General features: G+C 42.1%; 1 protein-coding gene across 1 annotated transcript in view; it reads right to left on the bottom strand.

The window, feature by feature from the left end:
* Nucleotides 1–12,184, bottom strand: part of LOC102445409 (atrial natriuretic peptide receptor 1-like) — a 49,716-nt gene extending 37,532 nt beyond the window's left edge. Inside the window, exons 1-6 of the mRNA XM_089779466.1 lie at nucleotides 12,143–12,184; nucleotides 11,043–11,139; nucleotides 7,471–7,603; nucleotides 3,345–3,468; nucleotides 1,081–1,185; nucleotides 90–192 (exon numbers count right to left, since the gene is read on the bottom strand). Of these exons, the coding sequence (XP_089635592.1) occupies nucleotides 90–192; nucleotides 1,081–1,185; nucleotides 3,345–3,468; nucleotides 7,471–7,603; nucleotides 11,043–11,139; nucleotides 12,143–12,184 (604 nt within the window). The remainder of the gene's footprint in view (nucleotides 1–89; nucleotides 193–1,080; nucleotides 1,186–3,344; nucleotides 3,469–7,470; nucleotides 7,604–11,042; nucleotides 11,140–12,142) is intronic.
* Nucleotides 12,185–13,651: the final 1,467 nt, after the last annotated feature.

The following is a 13,651-nucleotide window of genomic DNA, read 5'->3' as shown; positions in this document are numbered from 1 at the left end:
GTGCTTTTGTTGGTCTAGTCTATCACTATACCAAGAAGGGCTAGCTAATTCCTATTTAAAGTAAGAGATGTATTTATTTCATATCATACCTACTGCTGGTAGCACAGTGGTTTTCGCTTCCAGAGCAACTTGCATTTTCCCAACTCTGATGTGTGCGATGAGAGACGTCACACCCACATGAACCAAAACCACCTGCCGAACAAACAGCCATTGCTTTAAATGTTCATACATTGGGCTTTTTCAGTACCCATAATCTAATCTCCTTTCTCCTAGATTTATTATTTCACTTTCTTCCTATTTCCAGTTGATGAAGGTCTCATAATCTTACCATCATCCCTTGAGGCAGTATGATCAATTATAGCTAAACCTCATTAGACACTGCTACAAGAATGGGTACTAAATGGCCACTCAAGATATCTGTCTCTCCATGAGGGAGTCTGCAACTCCACCCAACACTGCTGCTGTGCCTTTGTGAGAGGCAAAGTTAGGATTCTTCCAAGGCTCGTGGGGTGCAGATAGCTTCAGTGATTTCCATAAATATTTTTGGTACATGTTGGTAACCCTCATGAAGTGAGAGGAACAGAAGCCTCCAGAGGACTGGCTTCTCCAAGTTTCTAGGTACATTCAATTCCCCGTAAAGGCAGGTGGGAGCTGAAAACATTCAGCACCTTAGTCCACCTGCAGCCTTTATACCAGGGGCAGGCAATAACATGGCGGTGGTTTGCCAGGATTAGCCCTTGGTGTGCCACTATAGCAATAGGTACTAGTGATCGCAGTTTCCATTGGCTGTGGATCACTGTTCCTGGCCAATGGAAGTGGTAGGAAGTGGCGTGTACTAGGACACCACCTCCCACAGCTCCCATTGGCCAGGACGGCAATCCACAGCCAATGGGAGCTGAGATCACTGGTACCTGTCATAGTGCAAGTAAATATAGTGATGGGGGCCTGCCAGGAGCTTACCTTGGCAGATCAGATATGGTAATTTGCCCACCCCTGCTTTATATGCACATAACTCTGAATGAAATGTGAGGATTGCTAGTAAAAAGATCTAGAGCATAGTATACTATACATGTATTATACCTTGGCAGTCCAATTTGTCTGACTCATTTTGCCAGCTGTAGATAAGGTGTGAGTAAATATTTGGCCATCATCTGGAATCCACGGACCGCATATTCCACCTTTCCCCTTTATCAAACAGATCAGTTATTTCAATAGATAATAAGACAAGGAAAATTCCAAGCCTCAGTACTCTTAAATTTAGTACTCTTGTGGGGCCTTGTGCTTTATTCCAGTAAGTAGCAAAGTATTATTCATTATGACAATTCCCACAGTGTGATGCTCAGCCACAAATTACACTTTTGTGTGCTCAAATAAAGCACGAGCAAATGGAAGGGAGCACATAGACTGAGAGTCCAGTTTAAAATTCCACAAAACTCTCTCTCACTTAGGGTGTGTCTACACTGCACCCTTAGCTTGAAATAAGCTATGCAATTTGAGCCATGCAAATTGCATAACTTATTTCAAGTTAATTTTGAAATAGTTTATTTTGTAATTTGGCGATGTGCCAAATTTCAAAATAAACCATTATTGAGATTTACAGGGATGTTGGAATAGTGAGCCCGTTATATTTCAAAATAACGGGCTTGCTTAAAAGATGCGGAATAGCTATTTTGGGATATCAGAAGTATCCTGATATAGCACCACAGTGTAGACATATCCTTAGAGTCCTTGAGCCATATTCTGTCCTCATCTCATTAAGGCACCCAAACCTGGAGTGACTCTATTGAAGCTAATGAAGTTATTATGTATTTACTTCACTGTGACTAAAAGAATTTTGCTCACAATGTTGTATTTGGGAATCACTGCAGCTCTACTTGATATGTGGGAACTCTGTTTTCTTTCATGAAAGTGCCTATTTTCAGAGCATTTCTCAATAAGATTACATAGACTTTAATTTCCCAGCAGCTGCAGCCATGAAGGATTATAATGGTTGTCTGAAGATCATGGATTTTAAAATGGCTTAGTCCTCATTGCTAAATTTCAGATATTTATTCAGGCATTTCTCTTAATGCACTTTAGAATACGGTGCACAAAAAAGAAATGGGTTGCTCATGCTAGCTGAGGTCAAATCTATCCAAAAAGATAACACCATATTGACAGTTCCTGCTGTATGGAAAGCGCTTTCTTTGTAACTCTCCATTCATTATATCAAACCCACTTTCCTGCAGCACTTCTGCTATATGGGGGCTAGTTTAAAGAGGCTTGCCTTGCTCAAAAGTATTTCCAACTTTTAAAAGAAAGAGGCAGATGGTGCCTTTGTGCCAGTATCACTCCCAGATTTCTGGCTGCCCACAAGGATTTTGGGGCAGAAACCCTCCACACCAGTGTATCCTCTCTGTCCCCATGGAGGGTGGCATGTGTGGACATTGGAGTGAACTGGAGGGAGGTGTCAGCCAGTGGGCACACTGAGGGAGCAGAAGGCATGCCAGCGGGATGCATATTGTGCTTGGCAGTGCCAGTGGAGATCCCAGCCAAAAGGTTACATAGTTACAGCCTAGATGATATTTCTGTAGTTCCCTTCCTTCCAGGGGAAATTCTGAGGTCAGCTGTAGCCTGGGGAATCCCTAGCAGAGTGGTTCCAATAGAGCTATACTGGCAAGGGGCTGGGCCACAGCTGCTGTAGAGGCATAGGGACGTGGATGCAGCCAGGTGAAATGAGCATGATTTATGGGCTAGACATGTGCTTTCCTCTGTGAAGCATTCTCTCCCGTTGAAAGAATACATGAAAAAACTCAGCGAGGGGAATCTTGTAGACCTTCCTGTCTAATCTGCTCTTAGGAGTACAAATTGGCCCTCTGTAAACACTCCTGGATGAAACTGTCCTAAAATTCTGGAGTCGCAGTTTTAATTTATGTGCTCAAAATACAGAACAGATCCTCTACAATTTAGCATGAAGAGGCCCATTGACCTCAGTGAAGTAGGATTTTCCTCTAAGAGAGTCCAGAAGAAAGGGATTAGATGCTGCTTGCCACGTAAAGTCTGGCCTTTGAACGTTCTTTCTACCTAGATCAAATATGATAAAACCAGTTCATATAGAGCCCAATCCAGCAGGGTCACTGAGAAACCTTCTGGATTCTCAGAATTTCTTTTGTTTTGGTCTCAATGAGCCAACTGCAAAGCCTGCTAAAATCCGTCATAGTCCTTTATTGGCTTCCATGAACTTTGGATCATGCCTTAATATGGATTTAGAGCCCTAATTTTACACACCCACTTTTCAGTATCTTGACCCTGTCTATTACAGTGTCTCCTCTGGCACACAGAACAGCCGCACCCCTGGTACTAACCATAAAGGCCAAAGGGCAGGAGTGGATGTTGGCGTGATGGACACAGCAGTTCTCTCCATTTGCATCTTTCCAGTTGGAAGGGCACTCTTGGTCTTCGCAGAACTTCTTTGCTGCAGCAGCATTACTAGCCATTTTTTTAAATACAAAGAGATGATTTTATATTCATTTCTCATTTCAAATTTGTTTTAACGGGCATAGAATGGTATAGACAGCAGAAAAATGCTCTGCTATTTCTTTTATATTGTTTTACTGTGTGTGGAAGTAGTCCCTCAGGGATGAATCATAGTTGTCAACTGGGCCATCATCTGATCCCTAGCAGGAAAGGTCGGGCAGCTCTTACTCCTCCAGCAGCTACCAGCAACCTGGCCCTTCACCCTCACAGTATCACCTGATAGGGGATCCTGGCTGCATAATAACATGCAATTTCTCATACACCTTCTGATGATGAAATGAGTGTGACTACATCCCTGGCTACTTCCATCTTCATCTTATTGTATCTACATTGATACAGGTATAAAATGTGCATGTTTACTTGTGGTCACTCAGACCCCTTCTGTCTTTGCTCCACCAACCAAATTAGCCAAGGATAACTGCTGTGGCATGTGTGTGTAACATTTCTAATGTGTGAAATTGTGATATCAAGTCATTTTGAACTAGAAGTGGACTTTGAAAACTGATCTGGGAACTGATTTGGAACACTTTTTGAGACATATAAAAGTTTCAAAAAACACATACAAAAAAGAAATACTTATAAAAAACATTTTCCTCGTCTCATTTGCCCATCTCTACTCACAGTCAGTGCTCCATCACAAATGAATGATTATCTCTGAACTGGACACTCCACTTTAAACATTCTTTACTTCAAAATAATTTAACATGTTTTTCTTTCAAATGTGGCTTACTCTGTTGACACGACTGAGACTTAAAATCTAAAAACTAGTGCACTAATACTAAATTCAAAGCTCTAGGAAAAACAGTTTTTATCTTATTGCAAAATGTATTGACTGACAAGTAAGTTGTAGTATAATAAAAGGAGAATACATTTTAAGAGTGGTAGAAATGTAGCCGTGTTAGTCTGGTGTAGCTGAAACAAAAAACAGGACTGTGTAGCACTTTAAAGACTAACAAGATGGTTTAATAGGTGATGAGCTTTCGGCCCACGAAAGCTCATCACCTATTAAACCATCTTGTTAGTCTTTAAAGTGCTACACAGTCCTGTTTTTTGTTACATTTTAAAGGGAGAGGGTTAAGGTTGACCTAGAGTGAATTTTTCAAGAGTGCCTTCCGGACAGATTTAAAAAGGAGTTTAGGCACCTAAAGATGCAAATAGGTGGCCAGTGGGATTTTTAAAAGTGCCTAAGCAGGAGAGGCCCCTAACTCACCTTGACTTATAGGTAACCTAACTTGGAGTTAGACACCAGACCTGCTTAGGCACTTTTAAAAATCCCACTGGCCACCTATTTGCATCTTCAGGAACCTAAATATCTATGAAAATCTGGCCCTTGGGCATTTTTTTAACATATTACCCCTGAACACTAAGATCTTCCTTCAGCAAAAGCACGCAAGTATGTGCCTCATTCTGGAACCAATCTAAAGACCTGGGAAGTAGATTGAATGGCTCCTGTCAATTACAATGGACATGGGATTAGGCACTTTAAACAAGGCAGCATTCCACTGAAGCTACTGGAACTTAGGGTATGTCTACACTAGCTCATTAGTGTGAGCTAGGTAGGCAAATGAGGGCAACCAGAGTTGCGAATGAAGCCCGGGATTTAAATATCCCAGGCTTCATTTCCATGTTCTCGGGCGCCGCCATTTTTAAATCCCCCTTAGTCTGAACTAACTGCCTGCGGCTAGACGCGGCAGTTAAACGTTAATTCGAACTAACTCTTTAGTTCAAATTAACTGTTACTCCTCATTCCACAAGGTGTAACAGTTAATTTGAACTAAGGACTTAGTTTGAATTAACATTTAACTGCTGTGTCTAGCCGCGGGCAGTTACTTCGGACTAAGGGGGATTTAAAAATGGCAGCGCCGGGGAACATGGAAATGAAGCCTGGGATATTTAAATCCCGGGCTTCATTTGCAACTCCAGTTGCCTTCATTTGCCTACCTAGCTTGAACTAACGAGCTAGCGTAGACATACCCTAAAAGGCTATGTCTAGGCTGCATTGCTTTTTCGGAATACTGCCAGTATCCCGAAATAGCAACACCACGTCCACTTTTTAAAAAAAAGTCGAAAGAACAGACATGCCCTTTTGCCATCTCTGTAAACCTCATTCTACAAGGAATAAGGGATGGCTCAAAAGAGCTTTTTCTTTTGCAATTTGGCACCTTATAGATGCACCAAATTTTGAAAGATCCTCTTTCAAAAGTAAATCAAAAAAAGATATGCAAGTTGCATACCACAAATTGCGTTTCTTTTTCTAATTTAACAGTGCAGTCTAGACGTAGTCAGAGAGGCACATATTTAAGCATCTTGTTGGACTGGGGCCTTAGAGTCCTCCCTTGCGTGTTTGATCTCTATGTGTATTACCAATGCATTCTGGGGTAGATTCTCAAGCATTCTAAATCATTTACAAATGAGGGAAATATAACTTAGATGGGGCTACTATACGGTGGGAGCATAGCTGATTGAATAACCATTCTCAGAGAGTAGTTACCAATAGATCATAGTTCTGTTGGAAGAGCATAACAAGTGGGACCCGCAGGGAGCAGTTCTGGGTCGGGTTCTGTTCAATATCTTCATCAATGATTTAGATAATGGCATAGAGAGTACGCTTACATCATTTGGGGACAATGCCAAACTGGGTTTGCATCCGAGTTGCAAGTGCCTTGGATGATAGCATTATAATTCAAAGTTATCTGGACAAACAATCTGAAGTAAATAGGGGGAAATTCAATATGTACTAATGCCAAATACTATACTTAGGAAGGAGCAATCAATTTCACACATACAAAATGGGAAGTGACTACCTATAAAGGAGTACTATGGAAAGGGATCTGGGGATCATAGTGGACCACAATCTAAGTATGTGTCTGTTGCAAAATCTCATTGTGATTCTGTTGCAAAAACCCCAAACATTCTGGGATGTATGAGCAGGAGTATTGTATGTAAGACAAAAAGTAATTCTTTTGTTTTATGCTGTGTAGGCCTCAGTGGGAGTATTGTGCCCAATTCTGGATGCCACAATTCAGGAAAAATTTGGAGAAGGTCCAGAGAAGAGCAACAGAAATGACTGTCTAGAAAAACATGATCTATGAGGAAAGATAGAAAAAAATTAGGTGTATGTAGTCTGGAAAAGAGAAGAATAAGGCAGAATATAACAGTTTCAAGTACAGGAAGGCGTTTCAAGGACGAGGGAGAAAAATTGTTCTTCTTAACCTCTGAGTATAGGACAAGAGGCAATGGGCATAAATTGCAGCAAGGGAGGTTTAGTTTCGCCATTAGGAAAAACTTCCTGTCAGGGTGATTAAGCACTAGAATAAATTGTCTAGGAAGATTGTGGAATCTCCATCTCTGGAGATTTTTAAGAGCAAGTTCAACAAACTTGCCAGGGATGTGGTAGGCCACACCATGAGTGCAGGATGCAGGACTACATGGCCTCTCAAGGTGCTCTCCAGTTCTGATTCAAGGGAACAAGTTCCACTGGAAAGACAGTAGCAATAATTTTACTGCTAGCTATTGAAGAAAGTTTATTTTATGGCTGTCATCACAACGCTATAAACTATTGCTATGGCACTGTTGCTATATATATTTTGGGGAAAATGTAAGAAAAGTTTTGCCATTACTATTACAAACCATCACTAAAGTCTTTGAGACATCATTTGAGGACTTCAGTAACTCAGCCAGAGGTCATGGGTCTAACACAGGAGTGGGTAGGTGAAGTTCAATGGCCTGCAATGAAGTCAGACTAGATGATCATGATGGTCCTTTCTGATCTTAAAGTCTGAGTTCATGAGACTTAAAAATATGTGTTGTAGCAATGTCCTGTTTAATGGGGCAATTGCTAAAGAGCTCCTAGAGCCTGTGCCTGTCGTCAAACTGAAAATACCTGCATATAAAGGAATACACAGCGCACAACATTGCACTGAGAACTGGGAAAGCCTCCAGCAGAGGCAGTACCTGTGAGAGAGGATCCCGTTTTGCACAGCATAGTGGTAAAAGTGATCTGAAGCAAAGACTGCATAGGTTACATTGAAGAACTCCCCACTCACAGCCTTTTCTGGAGGTCTCTGGATCCATGCCATCTCAAGACCTGGAAATAAAGCACAGTTATGGCTTGACATGTTTGGCTTAACCTATTATAGGTGTGTGCCACTGGACAAATTGTTCTGGACAGAAAAATGATTGAAATGGAAATGTTTTCACAAATATTGTTACTGCTGGCCAAACCACTTCACTAGGTACTGGGTAGTTCCAAAATAACATCTAATGGAGAGGAAGCATTTTTAGATATTTTTTCCCCTAAGTGTTCAAGCTCACTGATCAGAGTACAGGCAGTCCCCGGGTTACGTACAAGATAGGGACTATAGGTTTGTTCTTAAGTTGAATTTGTATGTAAGTTGGAACTGGCTCCAGATTCAGCTGCTGCCACTGAAACTGACCAGGGGCTGACTACAGGAAGCCAGAGGCAGAGTTGCTCTGCCCCCAGCTTCCTGGAATCAGCCTGATCAGTTTCAACAGCTGCTGAATCTGGAGCCTGGGACAGAACAGCTGGGGCGCTGCCCGGTAGGTTCCCACAGGACCAACCCGGCAGCACCCCAGCTGCTCCACCCGAGGCGTCCCGCAACAAAAGCCTGGTCTGCTGGGGGGGGGGGGTTAGGGACTCCCACCACCTGGGCAGCTTTGCTCGGGTGTCCCTGGTCTGCTGGGGGGGTCCAGCGGCTTTGCTGGACCCCCCCAGCACACCAGGGAGACCCGAGCAAAGCCACATAGGCGGAGGGACCCCGCCGCCCGTGTGGCTTTGCTCCTGTCTCCCTGATCTGCTGGGGGGGGGGGGTCCAGCAAAGCCGCTGTACCCCCTCCCAGCAGACCAGGGACACCCGAGCAAAGCCACCCAGGTGGCGGGAGTCCCGCTGCCTGGGTGGCTTTGCTCGTTTGCCCCGGAGCAAAGCCGCCCAGGCAGCGGGACTCCCCCCGCCTGGGTGGCTTTGCTCCTGTCCCCCGGTCTGCTGGGGGGGTCCAGAAAAGCCGCTGGACCCCCCCAGCAGACCAGGGACACCCGAGCAAAGCTGCCCAGGTGGCGGGAGTCCCGCTGCCTGGGCGGCTTTGCTCGTTTGCCCCGGAGCAAAGCCGCCCAGGCAGCGGGACTCCCCCCCGCCTGGGTGGCTTTGCTCCTGTCCCCCTGGTCTGCTGGTAGGGTCCAGTGGCTTTGCTGGACCCCCCCAGCAGACCAGGGAGACCGGGAGAAGCTTTTCTCACCCCAGAGGACACGGGTGGCGATCCGCCGCCCGTGAGCCCCGGGCGAGAAAAGCCCCGTTCGTAAGTGCGGATCCGACATAAGTCGGATCCGCGTAGGTCGGGGACTGCCTGTACTTGGAAATGTAGGACCAAAGAATAAACTTTCTTTATTCAGGGGGAGTAGAGCTAATCCTAATCTATCTTGTATCGATTTCACTCCAGTGTAAGGCAGCTGACTTCAATGCAATTGTTCCTGCTTTACACTACTTGCCTGCTAGTAATAGTTATTTACATGCACCCATAAATAAAGCCCTTCTTTCTCAGAAGGTTTCACTTAACAAAGTAGTGGGGATCATTAGTACTCACAAAGCAAATTCCTAAAAGCCCATAATCACAGGAGTAGTCCTTTCTTCAACACGTAGTCCTTTTACACAGGATTACTCATGTGAGTAAGGTTACTATTCTGTACAGGGGCAGATGAGAGTTTTGTGGGGCCCAGGGTGCAGGGCCTATTGAAGCATGGGGCCCAGAGCAGCACAATTTCGCGCATGTGCCACAGTCACAGCGACAGGTAGTAGCGCGTGCGGGGGCCTATTGAAGCGCCGGGCCCAGGGCAGCCACCCTGCTTGCCCTGCCCTATATCCACCACTGATTCTGTAGTGATTTTCTTTTCCTTGTAATTATAACTTCTTTCCTATTACACTGGAGTTTCCTTTTATTAGAATATTCTTCACTTGCATACTGTTGGTGATCTAACCTATTAGTTTCTGCACATATTGTAATTTCCTTTTTAGATATAAAAGGGGGTAGTTATAAAAGAAACAATCCTTTTGAGCCTATAGCATTAGCAGAACAATCATAACAAACAATTAATAATGTATATGACAGAAGCGACAAAAGAAAACTCCACTTTATATAGTATTTTAGCCAGATTTTTACAAATTATTAAAAGGTGAAATAATTGCTTAGTTTGAGAACATTTCATGGGTGAGAGGTACAAAAAATTTTCTTAGAGCAACTGGCTTTATTTCCTTGAAAAGACAGCAGCAATCCTCTTTATTTAATTTTATTCACACATAAATACATTTGCACACCAAAAATTTGTTTGTTCGTGATTTATAGCAACAAGAGCCATAACACTCTGTCTTGAGCTCAGTTTTCATCTGCATCTAAAAGCCTTTAATGGCATTTTACTGTACAAAACGTAAAGATTATTCTAAAATTGGTTATTAGTATAATAGCTTTATCCGCAATTGTAGGAGGAAACAAAACTCTTAACTCTCCCCTCTCTCTCCTATTCTTTGTTTCCTTTTACATTCATTTTGCATTTTGGTTCACTGGCTTCAAAAAATTCAAATGCATTACCATTGTTTTAGTCATGAATGACAGAAGTGAAATACAACGGGGTAGAGATCATACAGCTGATAGTCAATCTTCTTTGAATGTTACCATTGGTTCTGAACTTTGAGGCAATGTTAACACAATCATGTAACATTCTGAGCTTGGGCATACAATTGTTATGCAGACTTAAATGGGAGTTTTCCCAGTGTACAGCTGGTAGGATTGGGTCCTCTATTCCTCTTCATAGCAGAACATCGGAAGTTGTTGCATTTCATCCTAACCTTTTCCAACATGTATATAACTGTTTATTTGCATTAATTATTTAGTTTCTTACTACGTCTAAACTCTTTAAAAACACTTTGAGTTTCAGATATCAAACAAATAGCCTTTACATTTCTGATTCTTTTACACTGGAAACTCTTATTTCAAAGCGTTAGTGTGTAAAGATCTGAGATTCTTTGTTTGTGTCTACTGAATAGAAGTTGGGGGAAATAGCATCAAAGCATGAAAATGCATTGGTTTTGTATTTAAATGAATCCCTCATCCAATCTGGAAGTGGTATAGCAAAACTGAAACAAGTTCTGAATACAATCTGGCTGCAAAGAGGGGCTGTTTGCTTTGTTTTGATTGGGCTGCTTTAGTTTTTTTCTAATGCCATGTAAAATTCCTCGCTTGCGGACAATGCTTTCATCTTTTTTAATCATCTTAATTATGGTCTCTTTGGAACAGATGAGCTCCAGACAAATATTTATTCTGAAGTGTATGTGTGCTGGCCACATCCCTTGACTTAATTCATCTGGAAAGAGAGGTTGCTGCTGACTTAAATACTTTCTGCTAGGTTTGAGACTGGAGATGTATTAGGAATTATTTTGATTACTTGACTCTTCAAGTTCTTATCTGTTTCCCTAGCAGGCAGAGATGATCTTCCCTGAGCAGCTTTGAAACCCACTTACCTCCACAGTCCAGCATGTTATACTCATCTGGTTTTTCCAGGGGCCAGCAGTCATAGTCACTGTTATCCAGATCGTGCCACCCCTCCACTAATATCACCTGCCATGGAAAAAAAAATCCCAACAACCCTATAACACACATGAGGGGTTGTCTACAAATTCTGTTCTCTTAAAACAAAACCAGATGTACTTTCCCTTATATCTCCAACTTTCTGGAACAAAAATCACAGCTGGGAATAACCTAAATGCTCAGAAACTAGATCACAGGTTCATTATACTCCCACATAGCTCCCCTCCCCTGAAATTATTTCCAAAACAATAAGAAAAACTCGACTAATCCAGCTGTGCTTTCTGTGCTTCTTAAATGTCACTCTCCATCCATATCCTCTCTTCCTTTCCTTTTAATTTTTAACCCATTTTTTAAAAAACTTTTTTTTTCCTTAAGGGAATTTTTATACAAAAATACAGTATACATTTTATATATTATAAAATATATTTAAATATAAATTGTATTCATGCATACTATCTATCATTATTGAAAACAGACTAATCACAATTAACAGGACACAAACCATATAACAGAAATAACAGCAGGTTACATTATAAAATATATTTTATATAGTAGAATAGATTAGAGTAATATGTTCTGCTTTTTTCTAGGTATTAGAAAAGGAATATGATAGAACATGTTCCTCTAATATATTCGGTTGTTTATATATTGAAGTACTGAATGAAATAAAATTATAAATTCCTCTCATGTATTCTCTTATATTAGACATATTCGTAAAACAGTGAATAGAACATTGTCTTCTAATGCATTCTTTAATTAGTGTTCCATACTTTTAGTAGAATAGAATGCAACATATCCTCCTAATTTTCCTATATATTAGCAGAATAAAACACTTTCTTCTAACAGATTCTACCATTAGTCTCATGCATACAAGTGGAGGAGAGTAGAACCAATTGTTACTATTCTCTATACTAGTGAAATAGAATAGGTTAGGAACAATCCGTAATTAAGAAGCAACAGCACTGCAATACAATATTGCTAATTTCTTGACTATGTACTAACTATAGGAGCAGGATCTATGCAGTTTACCTACCAGTAAACTGAGGAGGCTTCGGAACCCAGGGGACGCTCCCATGGTCCCAAATAGTCATCAAGCCCAGTTAGCCTCAGGGCTGATGCTGCTAGAGCTCAGCTGGGTTCTCCCCTCCCCACTGGTTTCCAGCCAGCCAGACGTTTATCACAGGTCTAGCTGCTGCAGTTTATTTGTCCTCCCTCCCCCTTCACTTTGTGGGGTGGGAATCTCCCCCTCCCCCCTTGGCAAAGTGCCTTTGAGAAGGCAACAGACTGTCACCTCAGCCTCTTGGCAGCTCCCTTCCAAATGCACAGGCACTGAGGGAAGGGTTTTTCCTTCCCTCAACACTGGATGGGAATAGGAGTGTGAGGACTTTAACCCTCACCCCTGTTGCTCCTAATTGTCAGGTCTTCTCTGTTCCCTGCTGGGAAATTTCCTTGGAGGGCAGATAAGACAACTACAGCAAAATGCAGGCTGGGTCTGCGTAAGATGGGTTTGTAGGTTGTAAGCACAAAATGGACTATTCTGATCTAGTCGGCACAAGCAATGGAATTCCACCCAGTTACCCTGGCCTTCAGCTCAGTAATGTGTTTGATTGGTAGCACACTGCCTCTGCACATGCAGAAGCAAAATGCAGGACAATGTAGCACTTTAAAGACTAACAAGATGGTTTATTAGATGATGAGCTTTCGTGGGCCAGACCCACTTCCTCAGATCAAATAGTGGAAGAAAATAGTCACAACCATATATACTATTTTCTTCCACTATTTGATCTGAGGAAGTGGGTCTGGCCCACGAAAGCTCATCATCTAATAAACCATCTTGTTAGTCTTTAAAGTGCTACATTGTCCTGCATTTTGCTTCAGCTACCCCAGACTAACACGGCTACATTTCTATCGCTATTCTGCGCATGCAGTCTGTGGTCTATTGGTTTGGTAGGCCTAGGGCTATATCAAAGCTCATGCCCACTGCACTCAGTTTCACTCTGCCTTTCACTGTAAATTCTGCTTGCAAGCCCAATAGGTCATCTAAGTGTTGGAAATTGCCCCTCACCTCCCCCCCTCACACACTCTCGTAAGAATCTCAGAATTCAAATTCATGCTTGATGGTGAAAAGAAAAAAGAGCCTTGAAAGAAATCTCAACAACCTTTTTTTAATAGAGAGACTTTATTACAGTAGAATTGTTTGTCCAATGCATTTTGTTCCTTATTCAGGTTGTAAATCTGTAGACAGTCTGATTCGTAATTAGCTCGTTTAAGTTGTCATTCAAAGCTGCTTGATTATCACTACCAGAACGAACCATTGACTTCATTAGTGACACAGATCACTAAAATACTGTAATATAGACATTCAGCTTGGTCCCAGTTTAAAGGGACCTTTGAATGATTCAATAGTAAAATAAACTCAAGTGACTTCAATGGAATTTCATCCATTCATACCAACTGGCTTGTATGCTGACATATTTATGTCCATGGGTGGTTTGCAAACTGCTTGCTGTGTCTTTGGGTATTAACTACTCATTATTTGTGG

Source organism: Pelodiscus sinensis, chromosome 6 (genome assembly GCF_052426305.1).
Source record: "Pelodiscus sinensis isolate ZL-2025 chromosome 6, ASM5242630v1, whole genome shotgun sequence".
Lineage (NCBI taxonomy): Eukaryota > Metazoa > Chordata > Testudines > Trionychidae > Pelodiscus > Pelodiscus sinensis.
This window is presented reverse-complemented; position numbering and strand designations above follow the sequence as displayed.